The 19,935-nt window shown below is 40.6% G+C and overlaps 2 gene segments (V, D, J or C); both read right to left on the minus strand.

Moving 5' to 3' along the window:
- Positions 1 to 4,456: 4,456 nt before the first annotated feature.
- On the minus strand, positions 4,457 to 4,896 carry LOC120439896. The segment is given in 2 exon segments: positions 4,457 to 4,770; positions 4,844 to 4,896. Coding segments are annotated over 2 exon segments (360 nt in total).
- A 10,888-nt stretch (positions 4,897 to 15,784) lies between these two features.
- Positions 15,785 to 16,372, minus strand: LOC120439900. The segment is given in 2 exon segments: positions 15,785 to 16,173; positions 16,278 to 16,372. Coding segments are annotated over 2 exon segments (360 nt in total).
- Between the last annotated feature and the right edge of the window lie 3,563 nt (positions 16,373 to 19,935).

A 19,935-nucleotide genomic window follows, 5' to 3' on the forward strand; every position in this document is an offset into this window, starting at 1 on the left:
CTCCCTTGAAATAATACCCACGATGACGAAGGATTGCGATGGCGGTAACTTGTAGATGGGTTGGGTTACAAAAATGTGAATTTGCATTAGAAGAAAGAGAGTACAGGATAGTATGAATTTGCTGCATAAAAACTAAGAGATGAATAAATCTTGAGCAATGCTAGTGTTTCTACTTTGTTGTTTCTTCTTAAAATTGAGAAATACAACTTAATTCATATAAGAAGGTGCAGTCATCACTGAGCTAACTGTTTTCTAAAAAGAGAGATTTGTTACTAATAATGAAATGAGGAGAAGTGGAACATTTTTTATTCAAAATACTAAAATGTGATTATTTCTGTTAGTGATCTATAGACCATGATTTTGGTAAAAAGTAAAAAACATAAAAAAGTAAAAAGGTATAAAGTCATTGTCTGCTTAGTAAGAATCATTTTTATTTTTGTCTTTTACAAACATGCATTCTGAATGATTTTGTATGACTCTTTAAGCACCACCAGTCACTGTGGCTCTCGAGCACAATAATAAACAGCAGAATCTTCAGTCTTCAGGCTGTTCATCTGCAGATACAGCTGCTGTCTGTTGTTGTCTCTAGAGATGGTAAACCGGCCTCTGACTGACTGAGAGTGATAGATTTCACCACTGTCATATTTGATAGTGGCAACCCACTCCAGTCCTTTTCCAGGAGCCTGTCTGATCCAGCCCATCCAGGAGCTGCTGAATGTGAATCCAGAGGCTGTACAGGTCAGTCTGTGGGAATCTTCAGGCCTTTTAACCACAGGTTCAGACTCAGAGTCTGACCATAAATGCCTAACAAAAGAAAGGAAAGTTGTCATATGTTATAAACTGGTAAATTGATGAAGTCAAAACAACAAAGTAAAATAAATAAATAAACAAACCTGTCCAACAGAGAGTTAAAAGCAGCAGTTGTGCTCTGAAGTCCATACTATTAAACTGTGAATCCACTGCTCTCTGTCATCCACTCTGCTATAAGTAGAAATGAAAAACATCTGAGTTTGCATTGACTCCTCCTGCTGCAGTGTCCTTATGCATTAAACTGGACAATTTAATTGCATTATAATGTTTGATTGAAGCTATAAATGTATTTCATTCAATAAATGTTAGAAAGATACTATAAATATCACTTGCCTTTCTTTCTTTTTCTTTTTTTTTTTTTTTTACAAAAATCTGTTTTGTATGAATGTATTATTATTATTATTATATTACAATTTATATGAAATATAATATTATTATATTATTTATTTTATATGTTTATATATTTTCTTATATTATTATATTGATTATTATTATTATAGAAGACAAGTAAGCTAAAGATTGTTCTGGAAGTCTGGAAGGCTGATAGCATACAGGGCGTGTTGTAATAGCTATTATAGAGGATGTGCAGGTAAATGTTTTTTGATTATTAACTTTAATCTATGAAAGAGGCGTGGCACAATGCTGGAAATTACAAACTTGGGGAATGGGGAACTCATCAAATCACTAGTCCTTTGTGTGATTTGTTTCAGTTTATTTACAGTGATCAACTATGTGTTCAATTTTTCTGCACTTCATTGTTTGTGTGTGATAAAAAAAACAAAAAAACCCTCATGTCTTCTCATATTACATCACATTGTGACTTTAAGTAAAATCAGTCTTAAATGCTCATCTTGCCATGGTGCTTGAAATCAGTAAGGTTTTTGTGCACCTGCTCCTCTGGTTTCACTCACTGTGGTGTGTCGGGCACAGAAGTAAACAGCAGAATCTTCTGCTGTCAGGCTCTTGATCTCGAGGTACTGAGTGCTGCTGGGAACGTCTTCAGTCATGAGGAAACGACTTTGAAAGGAGCTGCTATAGCTAGCAGAGTTTGAACCTGAATCCATTCTACCAATCCACTCCAGAGCTTTCCCGGCCCTCTGCCGTATCCAGCTGAAATATCCGCTTGTCATGGTGTAACCAGATACGATACATGACATCTTTACTGTCTCTCCGGGTCTTTTCAGCTCATTGGAAGACTGATCCAGCTTATCCAGATTACCCTGTACAGTGACAACAAAAAGCAAAGTCCAGACAATTGTGCGTCCCATTTTTTCATAAATGTTGTAAACTGTATGAGCATGACTTGGGATATGCTTATAAAAGAAGAAGAATTTGCAATGTGTCTACCACACATGTGCCTTCATACTCCATCACTTTCATTCTACTGAATTTGAGACAATATTAGAGACAAGCAATTTGAGATGAAAACAAGAGCACAGGCAGTACACGTCTCCTTATTGATGAAAAATCAAATCCATTGGTTGTCCTTAATGCTATTTTAACCCATCCTGTTGCACAGTTGTTATTTGGTTAAGTGAAAAAGCAGGAATCAAAAGATTAGTTTTTCTTTCTGTGCTGGAAAGCAAACTTACTTGCTTGAAATGACACGCTACAGAGAGACATATTGCATAGCTGACTTTGTGACCAAGTTTGTAATTATGTATGCATTAGTTGGCAGAATGGCCCCATTAAATATCAAGACTGCTTCAGAAAAAAAAAATCTCTTTCCCTTTTAAAACCTATTTTTAATTAAAAGTGGAGAAAAGCATGTAACATGACCAGGTAGAAAATAAATCATAGTCTGATTCATAAACAACACACTTTCTTCTTAATGTAAAGAAAAAAACTGCTTCTTTGGTCTACTAACTTTTTTTCTTTATTATTTTTTTTTCCTTTAGATTATTTGCATCAGCTCCTCCTCAAAAATAGTAGAGAAAAGGTGAATAATTAAAGAGGTTTTACTCAGAAGTAATTACCCACAACACAAAAAAGAACTGTGCTAAAAACTATGAATTATTAATGTATGAATATTCATCTCTGTTGTTGCACAAGTAGAACTAGTATGGTTCTACTTGTGCTTGTCCTGGACAATTCTTGATTCATCATTGTTCACAGTACCGTTATTTCAGTGTGATAAACTTAATATGATTTTCATTTTAATAAAGACTGCGGCCCTTTTTTTAATTTAATGTACAAATAAATATAGAGCATGTAAAAATAAGAACCAATGAGTTTATAAACACAAAATCAACCATGTTTGAGTGTTTTCAATTTAAAATTCAGCTACTGCGTTGTTCACACACTGAACTGGATTCATCACTGATCTCAAGGTTTTCTAAAAGTGGAGCCTATTTGAGTTCTCTTTTCCCTTTTTTTAAATTTTTCTAACCCTGAAAAAAATATTCAAAATAAAATATGATTTTGAAAACCTCTATTTTCAGTATATACTTTTGTATATATTATTAGTTGTCTGTTAGCTTTGTTGCTAATTCTGTCTCACAGGATCACTGTTTGCATTTTCATCAAAACAAACATAACTACATATATTCTAAAGGCTTTTGTGTAGCTGTTAAAATTGGGTCCTGAACTGACTGATAGATGTTAGCACTGTCATAATGGCTCAGGACCTACCCCAGGCCTTTCCAGGAGCCTGCCTGACCCGGACTTCCAGTAATTGATTTGTGACTTCTCCGTGACTTCTCTTCCACCCACTCTGTTATCAGATGAATTGGAATGAACTTGGCAGTCATCCTTATTGTGTTGAACCGGGACAATTATACTGCATTTTAATGTTGGATTGCAGTTATAGAAAATTTTGACTCCGTGAATATTTATTACAATTCTGGGGTATGTTCTGTCTCTGTGGCTTGGGTTTACATAATAATATATAGGAAGCTGTAATGTAATTAATGTTGCTCTCTTTGCGAGTTGGAAAGTGGATATTGTTTGTTGATATAAGTTTCATCATTTTGTCATCAAAGCACCACAAAAGATGCAGCAGCATTAGTATCAGAGGTACAGAGAACATGGTTGCTCTTCAAGCTGAAGAGATGTGAGCCTGTTCAGTGCCTGATGGTAAATATGAGGAAAGGTTTGCAACTGATTATTTTGATTTAAAATGATGATTGAGTAGACTGTTCATTTTCTTTCTCTGATTTCCTCTCCTTTTTTAAAGCAGTTAAAGGCTTGTGCAAGTAGGTAGGCAGTGTTTTCTCTTCCATAGTTGCTATTTGAACATCTGTGGAATAAAATGAGCCCCTATTTTTAGCAAAAACAAAGACCACTGAATATTTAATGATACTAAAACTCTGCATTTGCTTTTAACCTATTTAAACAGCTGGGATGTCTGGTAAGGCGTTAAATGATCTTCCTGTGACCATTTTAACTTACCGTTATGTTTTATTAACTTTGGGTAAGTTTGGTTGATAGTGAGATCACATTCATGATGGCACCACAGGAAACAGCAGTGGAGAGTTTAACTGTGTGAAAAGTAAAGAACTTCTCAAATGAGTGCAATAAAGACTATTACAGTAATAGCCTTAATGGATTAAATATTGGAATATTGTCATAATACCACAGTTATGATGTCAGATAAATATATCATAAAGGGCTGTAGGATTTTGTACAGCTGCTTAAAGAATTTCAGTCACTGTGAGTCTCGAGCACAATAATAAACAGCAGAGTCTTCAGTCTTCAGACTGTTCATCTGCAGATACAGCTGCTGTCTGTTGTTGTCTCTGGAGATGGTAAAACGGCCTTGGACTGACTGAGAGTAGAATGCTCTGTTACCATTGCCCCAGATGTGAGCAATCCACTCCAGCCCTTTTCCTGGGACCTGTCTAATCCAGTCCATATTGTAGCTGCTTAATGTGAATCCAGAGGCTGTACAGGTCAATCTATGAGATTCTCCAGGCCTTTTAACCACTGGTCCAGATTCTGTCAGAGTCTGACCATCAAGACCTATCAATAGAAACATTCAGGCAGTTAAAAAAATAACATAAGAACATGACCATGTTTTTGTGAAGAGTTTTACCTGCACAGCAGACAGTCAAAATTAGTAGCACTGTGCTACAGTCCATCTTGTTTAACTTAGTCAGTCCACTATTCTCTCCAGACTTGAAGCAGCCAGATAAGTAGGTGGAAGACATGTAAATATTTGCATATGTTGGGGACCTCAAACAAAGGAGTACTCAAATACTTTACATTTCAAATGAATCTGAAATTAAACGATAAAATTAAAACATTTTCACCAATTTCTTATGAAAAACACATTTACAAAATTTACAGAAAATTTAGTATTAAATTATGCCTTAACACCTGAAAAAGGTGATGTGATGTAGCATCAAATGGAGAGTAACTGTTTATTCAGGCGTTATAAATTATACTGTATACTATTAAGCGAGATGGACTTACCTCTCATGTCTGAGAGAGGGTGAGCAACTTGACATCTAGACCTTTATGTGTAAAATGATACTGTGCTAAAACTGACTTTATCTGCTTTTGCTAATAGTAAATCATCTTCTCAAACATGTAATCAAAGTATAAGTCTCAATAATATTTTGAATGAGAAATGTAGTTGCAGTTATTAAAATGTCTGTTTTAATTCTGTGTGTAGACATGAATCAGCTTTTACCTTGGCAAATTAGTGTCTCTCTGTGTTTGAGACCAGCAGCAGGAATGTGAAAAATACGAAATGTGTCTCTGCGGGCCATCATTATGCATGATTTTTCATAAGAGAAATCTTTTTAAATATGTTGTAATTATCAAACACAGAGTCATGATTTATATGTGATTTTGCTCATAGGTAATCATCTCAGTTGCTTTTAATACTAATCAGAATTGAATTATGTGTAAGTTTAACCAACATAAAATGGAGATACACTGAGATTCTGTATGGAGTGGGTTGTTCAGGCAAAGATGGCATGATTGGAGGCTGTGTGTATTTGTGCAATGTATTTCATGGGAGGGGGAATGAATGAGACACTAAGGACCCCCTAATCTAAAAGAATGTATGAAAGATTTGTGCAGATGAGAGAAGTTGTTCATCCCTTCATCTCCTGTGAGATAAGCAGTACAGAAGATTAAGAAGTTCACACTTGGAAATTCCAGCAGAGATGCCAGAGGGATCAACCGCTGCCCGAATTGTGGACTCACGATCCCTTTCTCTCCGGGGATCTAAAATCTATTTCAAACGTTACAAATGAATTGCTACCTAGAACTGCCTAAATGTACAAACATTTATAGCAACTGTACAATTGACTTTTTTGATTTTTGTGTGTTTTGGATTACTTTTGGTAAAACAATCAATCAAATCTTGAACTGAAAGAATGACGTTTAGAACAAAAATTGCTAAAACAGAAGGCACTTGACCTAAACAGTATTGTAACATTCTCAAGAACCAGACGGTTTGATCTCAGTTTGTCCGTTTATTCCGTAACACAGGCAAACGGGCCGTTAACTCCGGGGAGAGTGCTCTCGTACAACACCTCACTTCAGCCCCGTACAGTCACACAACAACAAGGACCCCCCTCCCCTTCCTGCACACATTAACTCCCTTTTTCCTGCAGCACAACCAAACATGTATCTTAAAGAAATAGCAACAGTGTGCAGAGATAGCCAACCTGTCACTGTAAAATAAATTTTAACCATCGTTACACTGCCCCCCCCAGCAATAAGTTCCTTGTCCCCGAGGGAACAACTCAGTTTCTGAGGCGGGGGGGTAGTCTACATTCCCCCTTGACCTCCTGAGCCCCTGGGGGGTAGACGGAGCTTTGGGGCTTTGAGGTGAAGAGCCCGAGGGAGGGGAATGCAGCTCCGGCAGGGGGTCCCTCTGTGCAGGATCATGGGGGCTCTGTACACGTCCCTCAGGGAAAAAGGGGAGGGATTGTCCTCTATAGGGGGCCATCCGGTCTCTGTGCAGCGCCACTTTCCTCCCTCTAGGAGGCAACTGCACCCTGTAAACAGGGGTTCTCAGCTCTCTCCCTAACATGAGCAGGGCAGGCGTACATTGGGTGGAGTCTTGCACTGCCGACCTGTAGGCCATGAGGGTAAGGGGAAGATGGTAGTCCCAGTCCTGTTGGTGTTCTGAGGTAAGGATGGCTAGCTGCTGGGCCAGCGTCCTGTTAAACCTTTCCACCAGTCCATCGCTTTGGGGGTGAGTGGGGTGGTGCAGATCTTCTTAATCCCAAGGCGTTCGCACATGGCAGCAAATACCTTGGACTCAAAGTTACGCCCCTGGTCACTGTGGAGGGTCTCTGCTGTTCCAAAGTGGCGGAGGGTCTTGGAGACCCCAAAGTGGTCCCATGACAGGCTTCCAGCACCGCTGACCTCAGCGACCTTGGCACCACAACCTGCCACCTCTCCTCCCCTGTGGCAGGATCCTTCCAGGCACGCTCCAACACCCCCTCCTTCAGCCTGAGAGCATTAAACTTGGCCCACAGCGCCCTGGTACAGATGGAAAACCCAGTAACCTCATCCCAAAGGGGTCGCTCCTCCCTCTCCAGCCACTGCAGGACTGGCAGCAGGTCAGTGTCTTGTTCCTGCTGTGCCCTCCACTCCACTGCATCCACCACCAGAAAAGCCCTGCAGGCGAGCTGTGTTGCTCCATCCATTGCTGTGAGTTCCCGCTCTGTCTCCTCTCGCTTCTCACAGTAACGGCAGCCAGCTGCAGCACATGGACGGTGAGAGAGGGCGTCTGCGTTAGAATGGTGCGTCCCTGCTCTGTGCTCCACAGTGAAATTGAAGGCCTGGACTTCCTCCAGCCTGCGAGCCACCTGTCCCTCTGGCTCCCTGAAAGACATCAGCCACTGGAGGGCGGCATGATCAGTCCTGATAACAAATGATGTGCCACACAGGTAGTACTTAAAGTGTCTTACCCCTGCCACCACGGCCAGCAGCTCTCGTCGTGTGACACAGTAGCGCCGCTCACTCCTATTCAGGACTCAACTGAAGTATGCCACCACCTTCTCACCGTCCGGCCCGACCTGCGACAACACAGCTCCCACCCCCACATTACTTTTGTCAGTGTCCAGGACAAAAGGCAGGGTGGGGTCAGGGAGGGCGAGGACTGGGGACTCTGTCAGCGATCTGCAGAGGGTGTTGAATGCCTACTGACAGTCCTGGGTCCAGGTGAAGTCACGGTCCTTCTGCAGCAGACAGAAGAGATAGACGAAAAGCCCTTCACAAACCTCCTGTAATAAGACGCCAGTCCTAGGAAGCTTTTGGTCTGCTGGGGTGGGCCACTTAGTAATGGTGTGAATTTTTTCCTCCAAATTGCTGATGCCCTCATGACCCAGCTTGTGGCCCAGAAACTCGACCTCCCTCCTCATGAAGTGGCACTTGTCAGGGTGCAGCTTAAGGCCTGCAGCTGCCACCCTCCCCAACACTTGTCTCAGGGCATCCAGGGCAGCATCAAAGGAGCTCCCGTGTACTAGAAGGTCATCCAGGTAGACCAGACACCGTTGCCGTGGGACACCAGCCAGCACACTGTCCATAAGCCTCTCGAAGGTAGCAGGAGCGTAGCTCAGGACTTTGAACTGCCATAGTCCCCTGTTGGTGCAGAATAGTGATGTGTCGATTGTTGTGTTGGGCTCTTGAATAAACTCCCACTCAAGCGATAACGTGGAGCAACAACAGTCTTTTATTTTAGCTGACCCTCGTGCTGTTCACATACCACACATTTCCTGTTTAGTGGGTAAGTACTGCCGCCTGGCTGGAGACAGGCAGGGCCAGCGGGCGCGGAAGCCCCTGGCTGGAAACAGGCAGGGTCAGCGGGCGCGGAAACCCCTGGCTGAGGAGCGGCCGGGCCATTTCTGACCGCATCGTACTGCTGGCGCTGCCCGTCTGTTAGGTCAAGTCCCCTTAGCACGTTGTCAGCCTAGTCTCCCATGCAGTAAACTAATGTGTTCACTTGGTTAGCATCTGTTGAGCTGTTCAGGTTACTTGCCATTCTAAAACGCTCGAAACGTCTGATCCACTTCTCCCACTCCTGGGGCTTTGCGAAGTCGAACGGTTCCGGTGGCTTGATGGTGAAAGTAGCCGCTGGTGGAGCTGCCATAACCAGGCCAGGTGTCGCTGCTGCCGCTGGTAGAGCCGCTGCTTGCTCCGTAATGTTTGTCACTAGCCAATCGCCAAGCTGACTTTCTTTTCAGTTTTCTCAGTTCACCGCTTAGAGCGAGTGCACTTGTGACACCATGTTGTGTTGGGCTGTTGAATAAACTCCCGCTCAAGCGATAACGTGGAGCAACATCCATCCATCCATCCATCTTCATCCGCTTTATCCGAGGCCGGGTCGCGGGGGCAGCAGCCTAAGCAGAGAAGCCCAGACCTCCCTCTCCCCAGCCACCTCCTCCAGCTTATCCGGGGAACACCAAAGGCGTTCCCAGGCCAGCCGAGATATAATCTCTCCAGCGTGTCCTGGGTCTGCCCTGGGCCTCCTCCCGGTGGGACATGCCCGAACACCTCACCCAGGAGGCGCCCAGGAGGAATCCTTGTCAGATGCCCGAACCACCTCAACTGGCTCCTTTCGATGTGGAGGAGCAGCGGCTCTACTCTGAGCCCCTCCCGGATGGCCGAACTTCTCACCCTATCTCTAAGGGAGAGGCCAGCCACCCTTCGGTGGAAGCTCATTTCTGCCGCTTGTATCCCGCTATCTCGTTCTTTCGGTCACTACCCACAGCTCGTGGCCATAGGTGAGGTAGGGACGAGATCGACTCGGTAAATTGAGAGCTTCGCTTTTACACTCAGCTCCCTCTTCACCACGACGGACCGGTGCAGCGTCCGCATCACTGCAGCCGCAGCACCAATCCGTCTGTCGATCTCCGGCTCCCTTCTCCCATCACTCGCGAACAAGACCCCGAGATACTAGAACTCCTCCACTTGGGGCAGGAACTCATCCCCGACCCGGAGTGGGCACTCCACCCTTTTCCGGCTGAGAACCATGGCCTCAGATTTGGAGGTGCTGATCCTCATTCCCGCTGCTTCACACTCGGCTGCGAACCGCTCCAGTGCGAGCTGGAGGCCCTCACCTGATGAAGCCAACAGAACCACATCATCCGCAAAAAGCAGAGATGAGATGTTCTGAGGCCACCAAAGTGAAAGCCCTCCGCCACTTGGCTGCGCCTAGAAATCCTGTCCATAAAAATTATGAACAGAACCGGTGACAAAGGGCAGCCCTGGTGGAGCCCATCACCCACCGGGAACGAGTCCGACTTATTGCCGGCAATGCGAACCAAACTCTTGCAATGGTTGTATAGGGATCGAATGGCCCGTAGCAGTAGGTCAGACACCCCATACTCCCGCAACACCTCCCACAGGACACTCCGAGGGACACGGTCGAATGCCTTCTCCAAGTCCACAAAACACATGTAGACTGGTTGGGCAAACTCCCATGCACCCTCAAGTATCCTTGAGAGGATAAAGAGCTGGTCCAGCGTTCCGCGACCAGGACGAAAACCGCATTGTTCCTCCTGTATCCGAGGTTCGACTAATGGACGAACTCTCCTTTCCAGCACCCTGGCATAGACTTTCCCAGGGAGGCTGAGGAGTGTGATCCCCCTGTAGTTGGAACACACCCTCCGGTCTCCCTTCTTAAAGATGGGGACCACCACCCCGGTCTGCCAGTCCAGGGGTACTGCCCCTGATCTCCACGCAACATTGTAGAGGCGTGTCAACCAGGACAGCCCTACAACATCCAGAGCCTTCAGGAACTCGGGGCGGACTTCATCAACACCAGGGGCTCTGCCACCAAGGAGTTGTTTAACTGCCTCAGTGACCTCGCCCCCGGAAATTGGCGGGTCATTCCCCTCATCCCCAGACTCTGCTTCCTCCTCGGAAGACGTGTCAGTAGGATTAAGGAGGTCCTCGAAGGATTCCTTCCTGTGCCTCAATATCATGCTGATGAAATTCATAAAAGGTGTTTTTGGGTTTGTCAATCCACACAGTCTGTAATTAAAACATCACTGACTACTGACTGTCAAGGCTTGCTGTGTAGCAGGCAGGAGTCAGGCTAACATGCAGAACTCAGAATCAGGAAAAAAGGACTAGAAGCAAAGAAAACAAATTTAGTATCATTGAGCAAGAAAAGCATAATTAGAGGACTAAATATAAGGCTTGGACATAAAGCACACAAATCCAAAAGGATACATCAAAATCCCAGAAAAATTCCAAACCCTGGGGCCATTTTTATTAACTTTTATTTGCATTTTTTTTTTTTTACACTTTTAAACATACCACACAGCAATGTGTTTTTATTTATCTTAATAATCCACTACAGATGGATACTTCATTTTCTCAGCCCTGTTGAAGTTAGTTTCTGATCAGTTTGGCACCCCAGATAGCAAGACGACATTGAATCTATGTTGATTTTTCATCCGAACCGTCATATATGGTCGGGGTTGAAATGCCAATGTTGTAACAACATTGAAATACTGTGGTAAACCGACGGTCTTACTATAGAGACGTTGTAACGATGTTGATTCACCGTTGTTTTTTTGTCATTGATATTTGATCTATTTGTAGTCGACCAGGTGACAACAACAACGTCGAGAAAACGTCTATTTATAGTTGACGATCATTCGCCCGGTCACCATCAAAACCATCGATTTGTAGTTGAGCATTAAATTGCACTGCAACTGATCGGGTATAAAGTACCAGAGAAAGTAGATTTATTCTTCATTTGTTATCAATGACTTGGTCTAGTTCACCAGCTTAAAAAAAATCATGTCTACGTGCAATTTATGTATAGTTGACCGGAAATTAAAGCAGCGATCACTTGGACTATTCCGCAGCACCCTCTCACATTGGTACATCCCCAGGTATTCATTGTCTTCTACAGTAGAGCGGGACATTTGATTTACTCTCAGCGGAATTGACCGGAGAAGGCATCAGTTCATGCACTGCACTGGCCTGCACCACGATTAGTATAAGGTAAGAATGAATGATTTTTTTCCTACTCGTTATTTCCATGTTTGCATTTGAATAACAGTAAAAAAAACTCGTTAATGTTGTACATTAACAAGTTTTTACTGTTATTTACGAGCCCGAAATTGTGTCTACTTCTTACAATCCGCAACAAATAAACTGCACTGCTAACAAAGTATATCAACAAAGAAAACATTTTCGTTTCATAATTTCTTCGTTATATTCCTTACAAAGCTAGCTTTAACGCTCGAGGTTTCCTTTGTTCTTGCCGTGGCCTCGGCGCTTGACCCAGACTTTCGCTCTGTAGTTGCTTAGTACTACAAAAATTCTAAATCTGTGATATATGATTGATAAACGTAAAGTTAACTGTATAAACGTGTTCAATGACTTTGTTACTTTTGATGATTGGAGAGCACTCGCTTCAATTCGCACACGAAAACTTTAGACTCAGTTTGAATGCCCACGTGACTGTACGTTGCACGCTGACCTAAACTTACGTTGCACGCGTACATGACTTTCCGTTTGTGCCTTGTATAATGAATAAGGCTACGTCCACACGTACCAGCGTATTTTTGAAAACGCTGATTTTTCTATCGTTTGCACCTTTTGTCCACACGTAATTTATGTCTGGCCGTACATTGTGTTTGTATTTCCAGGCACATTTCACGAAGCAGAACGCAGTCTTCAGAGATATCCACGTGAACGCTGTGATACGCCTGACCTTCAGTCCGAAGAAGAAACCCAGACCAGTCTTAAAAGAAAGCACAAGTAAAACCCTTTTGTTCACAAACATATCTTTGATTGTTAAGAATTTATGATCTTGTCTTTTATACATATCTGTGGTGCTTGCATACTGCAATATCACCACATAATATAGTCCAAAAAGTGGAAGTTTGTAAACTTTTTAAAATGCAAAGTCGTGTACACTTGTGCACTTCAAAAATTCATTGTATACTGTACCTTCTTGCACGTCTCTGTTTCCTGTGTGTGTTGTTAGAAATCAAACTAACTTTAGGAAACAATATGCCAAAAGCATATTTACAATTACTTAAGACCGTTTTTAATTTCTTTTCTTTAGACCAAATCCCCTGTACACATATACGGACTCAGAGGATGAGCAACCTACAAAAAAAAACGTTTCCCCAGGCCCCTCGAGTGAAAATACCAGGTAATATAATACTGTCTAGTGTCTGTGTACATATCTGTGTCTGACACAAGGAAACTTTTTTGACAAGTTGTCTGTATTCTTAAATACTTAAAAATTATCTTTTCTAAACAGCCCTCATCACTCCAGTCTGCCCCCCAGCCCACTGATAGCAACCATCATAATGCCACACCCAGCTTCCGGCACCTTTCGCCACTCCGGCACAAGCCGACACAGCTTTGCGATCTCGCCAGCATGCAGTCTGATGTCTTCCCTATAGATGGTATGCTTTTAAAAAAGTTTTAAAGCTGCATCACAATGTCATTGTACTCTTATCTAAAAAAAAAAAACCAAACCAATTTATACTCCTGAATGTCATCTTGTTGTGATTTTTTTTTCTGTAGATTCCAGAGACTCTGTGAGGCCACTATTACAAGGCAAGTTTGAAAATCTTGGAATTTCACAGTTTACATGGTATAACAAATATATGTGACAGGCAAAAACTAGTAAACACTTTTAGCAGTTACAAGAACTAACAAATGAATATCCAACAAAAGGGAATAGAAATACATTGTACTGCCAGTACTTTGGTTTATTCTTTGTATGAGTTGAAAATCAGGCTTTAGGGAAAACTAAATGACATGTTTCTATCATCAATTACATGAAGTAAACACACAGCACTTGCATACACATTTAAGACATGAGACACGCTAATTCCATCTCATAAAATGTGTCTATAGGTGAGACGCTTTGCGTTGATTGGTGCTGCTGGACCACACTGGAGGTGCGAGTCCGCCGTGTAATGGTTTATGCCATTACAAAGGAGCTGGCCTCTGTACTCAACTGGGCAGGGGAAAAACCAAGGACCAGACAAAGCAAAAAGGGCATTTAAAGAGACAGCGCTGTGCAGATGCATATTTGGTAAGTTTTAACATTTATTGTAGTTTTATGAGCCTAAAGTGAACAATAAAGGGATCAATTGATGTGCTGGGTGCGTTTCACATTTCCTATGTCTGTTTTTGCTATATTACTTTTTGTCTTTCTTAATAACAAGACTTTCATGTCCGGTTAATCTGGAGATGGAGTCTTTGGTCTTGACTTATTTTGTCCTCGGGTTGTACACTTTGTACAGCCCGAGGACCCCATGTTTTCTTTTTTTTTTTTTTTTAAAGGATACACGGCACACCATGCTAAGACATATCACATTTTCAGCTTATAGCTCTTTGGGAATCAAATGCGGCAGTTTGCTGATTTCCACCTGGTGACTTTCATGTTTATCAGCCTAGGAGTTTACATACTTTCTCCCTGCTGAAGACAATTAACAAGAGCTTATTCGTGTGCTCTAATTCCCTTTTTTGTCTTTGTTTTTTGTGTGTGTGTCTATTTTTGTCCTAGATGGCCTGGCGCAGCAGGTAGGGGCGAACTCTATGTCTGAGTTGGTCTTTGCTCAAGCAGTCCAGAAATGGCTCAGATATGCTCCAGATCGTACGGGTGGCGCGCAGGACGCACATCATCCATCCCCATCCCGGAGTAAATAATAAAAAGTGACGTGAAACATAGAAATGTAAATAGGAAACTTTGTCTTTTAATAAAGTATTTTGCAAATGATACATGTCTATTGACCTTTTTTGGTTTTTTGTTTTTTTTCAATAAAAAGCAACTGTGCAAAAGAGGTGGAAAATCAATACCATAGCTCAACAGTGTTTCAATATCAGAATCTGACATTGTTTCAATGTCAACAGTGTTAGAAAATATAACGTAGAATCAATGTCAGGTTTCAACATTGATTCAACATCAAAACCTGACGTTGTTTCAACGTTAAAAATGGGTGCAAGAGTGATGTTGGGTCAACGTCACACTTCAACGTTGCTTCAATGACGTCGCCTGATATTGACTCAACATTGTTTCAATGTTTCCTTGCTATCTGGGACAGTTTAATTGGAGCTAGTCTTTGTACTTCAGATGCTTCAGGCTCTTAAATATTCAACATCATGACTGTTTCTCCTGCTATAGTGACCTGTAGCTATAACAGACAGAGTTTAAGCTGAAAGTGAAAAAAGAGACAACAAAGATCTGTTTTTCCTAAACTGCAGAAATCCAAACTCACTTGCTCGAAAGGACAGGCTACAGGAAGACGTGGCACATTTGACTCCGTGATCAAGTTTGCAAAGGTGTATGCACTAGCTGGTAGAATGGATGCATTAGTGTAAAGTTGCATTCTGTGTTTCAACTGTTGCAACAGTAACATCTGTTAATATGAGTATCCTGAAAATACATTTTATTCTGACTGATAAACAATCCAATTCCTTCAGTGTTTTAAGTTGGGAAAAGATCAGGTCACAGGGTGCTTTCTTTTTTAAAGGAAAGCACCCTGTGACCTGATCTGCGACCACAGCACAGTCACATATACTGGTGGAGTGATTGCTGATCTAGTTGTTTCCTAAAGCCAGAGACTTAACACTGACTGCCCTCTAGTGTCCTGAGAAGATCTGCCACAGGAGTTTTAAGTCTAAATTCTAAAACATGGTTATTTCCATTTTATCTGGACAGTGATTTTAACAATCACGTTTTCATTTGTGTGTTTATTTTATTAATGTATTTAGTCATTCATTTATTTTGTTAGTTTTTATTTTTCTATGTGTATAAGGGTAAGTGAAAAGAATTTGCTAGTACACGTATTTTCCTGTCTGAGCCAACCTGTTGCAAAGCTGCTATCAATCAGAGAATAACAAGAGACCTGAAAGATGATGGTCAAAGACTGTCCAGGCTGCACAACCCTTGAGTTAAATATTGATACCTTGGATAGCATCAATAATCTCTCTCATCATGTTCTCTTTGTGTGTTCAGGTTTCCTTCCACAATCCAAAGACATGCAGTTAGTGGAGTTTCTATTGGTATTTTCCTCGAAAACTTGTTTATTACTTTTATTATTACTATTTCTCCTGAATCATGTAGGAATTTGTACAGCTGCTAAACAAGCTCCAGTCACTGTGAGTCTCGAGCACAATAATAAACACCAGAATATTCAGTCTTCAGACTGTTCATCTGCAGATACAGCTGCTGTTTGCTGTTGTCTCTGGAGATGGTAAACCGGCCTCTGACTGAATCAGAGTAGAACATGCCACTACTATCAGTATAAATGAAAGCAATCCACTCCAGTCCTTTTCCAGGAGCCTGCCTGATCCAGTGCATCCAGTGGCTGCTGAATGTGAATCCAGATGCTGTACAGGTCAGTCTGTGGGATTCTCCGGGCATTTTAACCACAGGTTCAGACTGAGTCAGAGTCTGACCATCAACACCTGTCAAGAAACAAACAGGCACACAATAAAAGAAAAATCATAAATTAAAAGAACATATTTTTTTCTTTTTTGCATTTATTTATTTATTTACTAGAGAGTTTTACCTGCACAGCAGGCAGTCAAAAGCAGCAGCACTGTCCTACAGTCCATCTTATTTAACTGTGTGTGTATTGGTCCACTATCTCTAGATGGTTTCAGCAGTCTCATAAGTAGAGGTGGAAGAAAGAATATTTGCATTTGCACCTCCTCAATCCTATGACAGAAATATCTAATAATTAAAGAGTTTTTACTCAGAATGAATTACCCCACCCCACAAAAAGAGAAAATAGAAACTGTGGTAAAAACTGTGAACTGTTAATTTGTGTACATTTTTCTCTGTTCTCTGTTTCTCTGTTTTCTCACACAAGTTATTTCATTATTTGTTGACAAGTGAAACTTCACTTGTCAACAAATATTGAAATAACTCTAAAGATTAAAATAAAATCAAAATATAAGATATATAAATTACAAACACTCTACCTGATACATTGCAGATAAAGCCAAATGTTCTTAGTCATTGTGATAAATAAGCAGTGTTGGGCAAGTTACTTTGAAAAAGTAATGAATTATAGTTACTAGTTACTTCTTCAAAAAGTAACCGAGTTAGTAACTGAGATACAAGATTCTAACAGTAATTAATTACTTGAAAAGTAACTATTGCGTTACTTAAAAAAAAAAGCATTTAACCCTCTGGGGTCCAGGGTGTAATTGGCCATTTTTGACTCCTTTTGATTTGACCTCCACATTTCACCTTTAAAAACTATTTACTTTGTCTTGTTTGGTATCATCCTTTTCAGCACAACCTCACGTGTCTGAATTTACAGTTATGTTTTCATTTTGACATACTGTATTAACACAATTGATCTAAAATCAGACAAAAAACCTAATATCCCAGTAGAAAAAGTTATATTTTTTACTGTGACAACCACAAACATGTTTATTGAATCATATTTCATAACTTTAAATGCAAATATAAATTGTCAATTTTAAAATCATATGCACAAATTTTGCAAACAACAAAGTTATTTGCAGCTATTTACCTTTTACCCCCCTTTTTTATAACCATTTACAACTATTTACATAACAATCAGCTGTTCTGCATTAAATAAGATGCCACACAAATTATTTGTGCCACTCCAAAAAAATAATTTCTGTCGACTATAAAGGAGAACATCACAGCCTGATACCTGCAGGTCTGACAGAAGGAGGTGTAGGCTATCACTCCTGTTGTCGCCTCATTGTTCTGACACACAACACAAAACTATCCACAATACTACACACTAACTACACAAGACAACACATTAACTACACACTCCAAACGTACTAAACATCACAAATCTCTCATATCTCAAAACTTGCTCTCTCTCTTTTTCTGCTGTCTTTCTTTCTCTCTCTCGCTCTCTCCCTCGCCTTCACTCCTAAAATTTCCCCCTGTTCCTAAACAACGAAATGTCATGTTGCCATATCATTTTTTGATTGCTGGACATGGTACATTTTCCCACCAAAATGAAAGGGCTGTTTTTTGTTTAGTTTTTTTATTTTTTGGTCATAAGCAGAGAGTGCTTGCTAGCGCTGTCCTTAGACAGTAAATGAAACGAAACACCGCGTATATATTGTTTATCATGACTCTGGTTTTACGTGGCCTATCAACACAATTTAAAAACTGGTATATATCACCTTGTTGCTTTGTTATCTTGAAGTGGTCATGTGATTGGCTTACCATGACTACTTTATTCTTCCTCAGTCAAACAGCAGCACTCATGCGATTATTTTGCCCCCTAGCTCCAGGTGTTGTGCCAAAAAAGGGTCGCTGTTATTCCCATCACTGTAAATAAGTAAACAAATCTTTGTGTGAGTCAACAAAAGATAACAACAAAAGATGTAAAAAAAAAAAAATAATCTTCCAAAAAATGTTATTGAAAGATTTTGTTAAAATTGGACTAAAATTTAAAAAGTTTCTTCTTTTAACTTTTTGATACGTTCTGTTTTGTGTTCCGGAAGACAGTGAGTTTGGTCAAATATTTAAATATTTTTGTTTTCAGTGGGGAGACACTGATTAATTTTTTGCTTTGTTTTCCACTTCTATTTTGTTTAAGTTTAATTTTGTTTGGCCTTCTTTGTTGCTCTCTTCTTTATTAACCTTTTTTTTTTTTAAACAAGAGCACACAGTTGTCTCCTAAAACTATAAGTTTGAAATGGACTCCACCTTAAATCACACACAAAGGTCGAGTCATCATTGATTGGCCTGTTTTCTAGACTGCAGCCACTGCCCTCTAATGTTCTGATGAGAATAAACTACAAAACTGGTTCTCGTAAAAATCATTGTGTCAAGTTGTTTTTAAATTTCTGTTTATTGTCCTTAGTTAGTGGTTTTCATCACAACCAATACAACTAAAATATTGTTTGAGATAATTACAGTTGCCAAATTGTGGGTGTCGAGATCAAAAACAATCTGCAGAATCTTCGTCTGCTGATACAGCTGCTTTCTCTTGTTGTCTCTGGAGAGAGCCTATGGCTGCATGAGAAGAAAAATAAACACAAACACTGTTACATGTGAGGCTTGCAACTAGAGTCATTATAGGTTAGTTTTTAAATTTTATTCCATTTTGACTTTCTATGTTTAATTCAGTTTTGTTTTAGTAAGAATAATAGACGTTAGCAATGTCATAAGTTCTCACAACCTGCCCTTGTCCTTTAGGTAAGCTGGTAGTTTTTCTTACACAAAATATAAGTGAAAATCTTCCTCTTCTAAGTAGAGACTTTAAAGCACTGGCCCCATCTTGTAGTTGTTACTAAAACTATGAATGAATTGTAGAGAAATGTATTGTTATTTCACAAGAACTACATAAATAACTTTGGAGAAAACGTCTTTTGGATTAAACATCAAAATATGATATGGCATATTCATTGAGATGAGCATTACACAGACAAAGTCAAATGCTCTGTGACATTGTGATAGATTGAGGAAGTATTTTTTGTATGACTCCTCTAGTACTCAACTCACTGTGTACTATCTGGCACAGTAATAAACTGCTGTGTCCTCAGTCTTCAGATTGTTCATCTGTAGATAGACTTTACTGCTGGAGTCATCTCTGGAGATGGTGAATCTACCCCTGACTGACTGGGAATAAAAGATAGGAGTACTAGGTATATCTATATAAGCAATCCACTCCAGCCCTTTTCCTGGAGCCTGTCTGATCCAGCCCCACTCTGAGCTTCCAAAGTTAAATCCAGATGTTGTACATATGAGTCTGTGTGACTCTCCGTGTCTTTTGACAGCTGGTTCAGACTCTGTTATGGTCTGACCTTTAATACCACTTGAAACAAAGAGAGAAACCAACAGAAGGGTTAACTTTCTGTAAGCCATGTTGACAGTGTGTTGGGTATGTTTACAACTCTGCAGAACTCCTTTAAATATGATCATATAACGGGATTCTCACTAGATCACTGACATTGTGTTTAGATTAAGCTCCTCCTATCACATTCAAATTCTGTTTCTAAAATCAAATTGTGAAAATCAAGGTATGAACTCAGATTTATGCACTCATCAATTTTAAATGATGCAACCTATGCCAGCGTGTAGCTGTCACGCATTATGGAAGACAAATAATTTGTCAAATAATATTTTAAAAGAGGACAAAATATAGTGCTATTTTAGTGCTATTTATTTTTAAATTCACACTGTTAAAAGGCAAGATTCATTAATTCAAATAAAACTGATAG

Source organism: Oreochromis aureus, linkage group 4 (assembly GCF_013358895.1).
Source record: "Oreochromis aureus strain Israel breed Guangdong linkage group 4, ZZ_aureus, whole genome shotgun sequence".
NCBI classification, from domain to species: domain Eukaryota; kingdom Metazoa; phylum Chordata; class Actinopteri; order Cichliformes; family Cichlidae; genus Oreochromis; species Oreochromis aureus.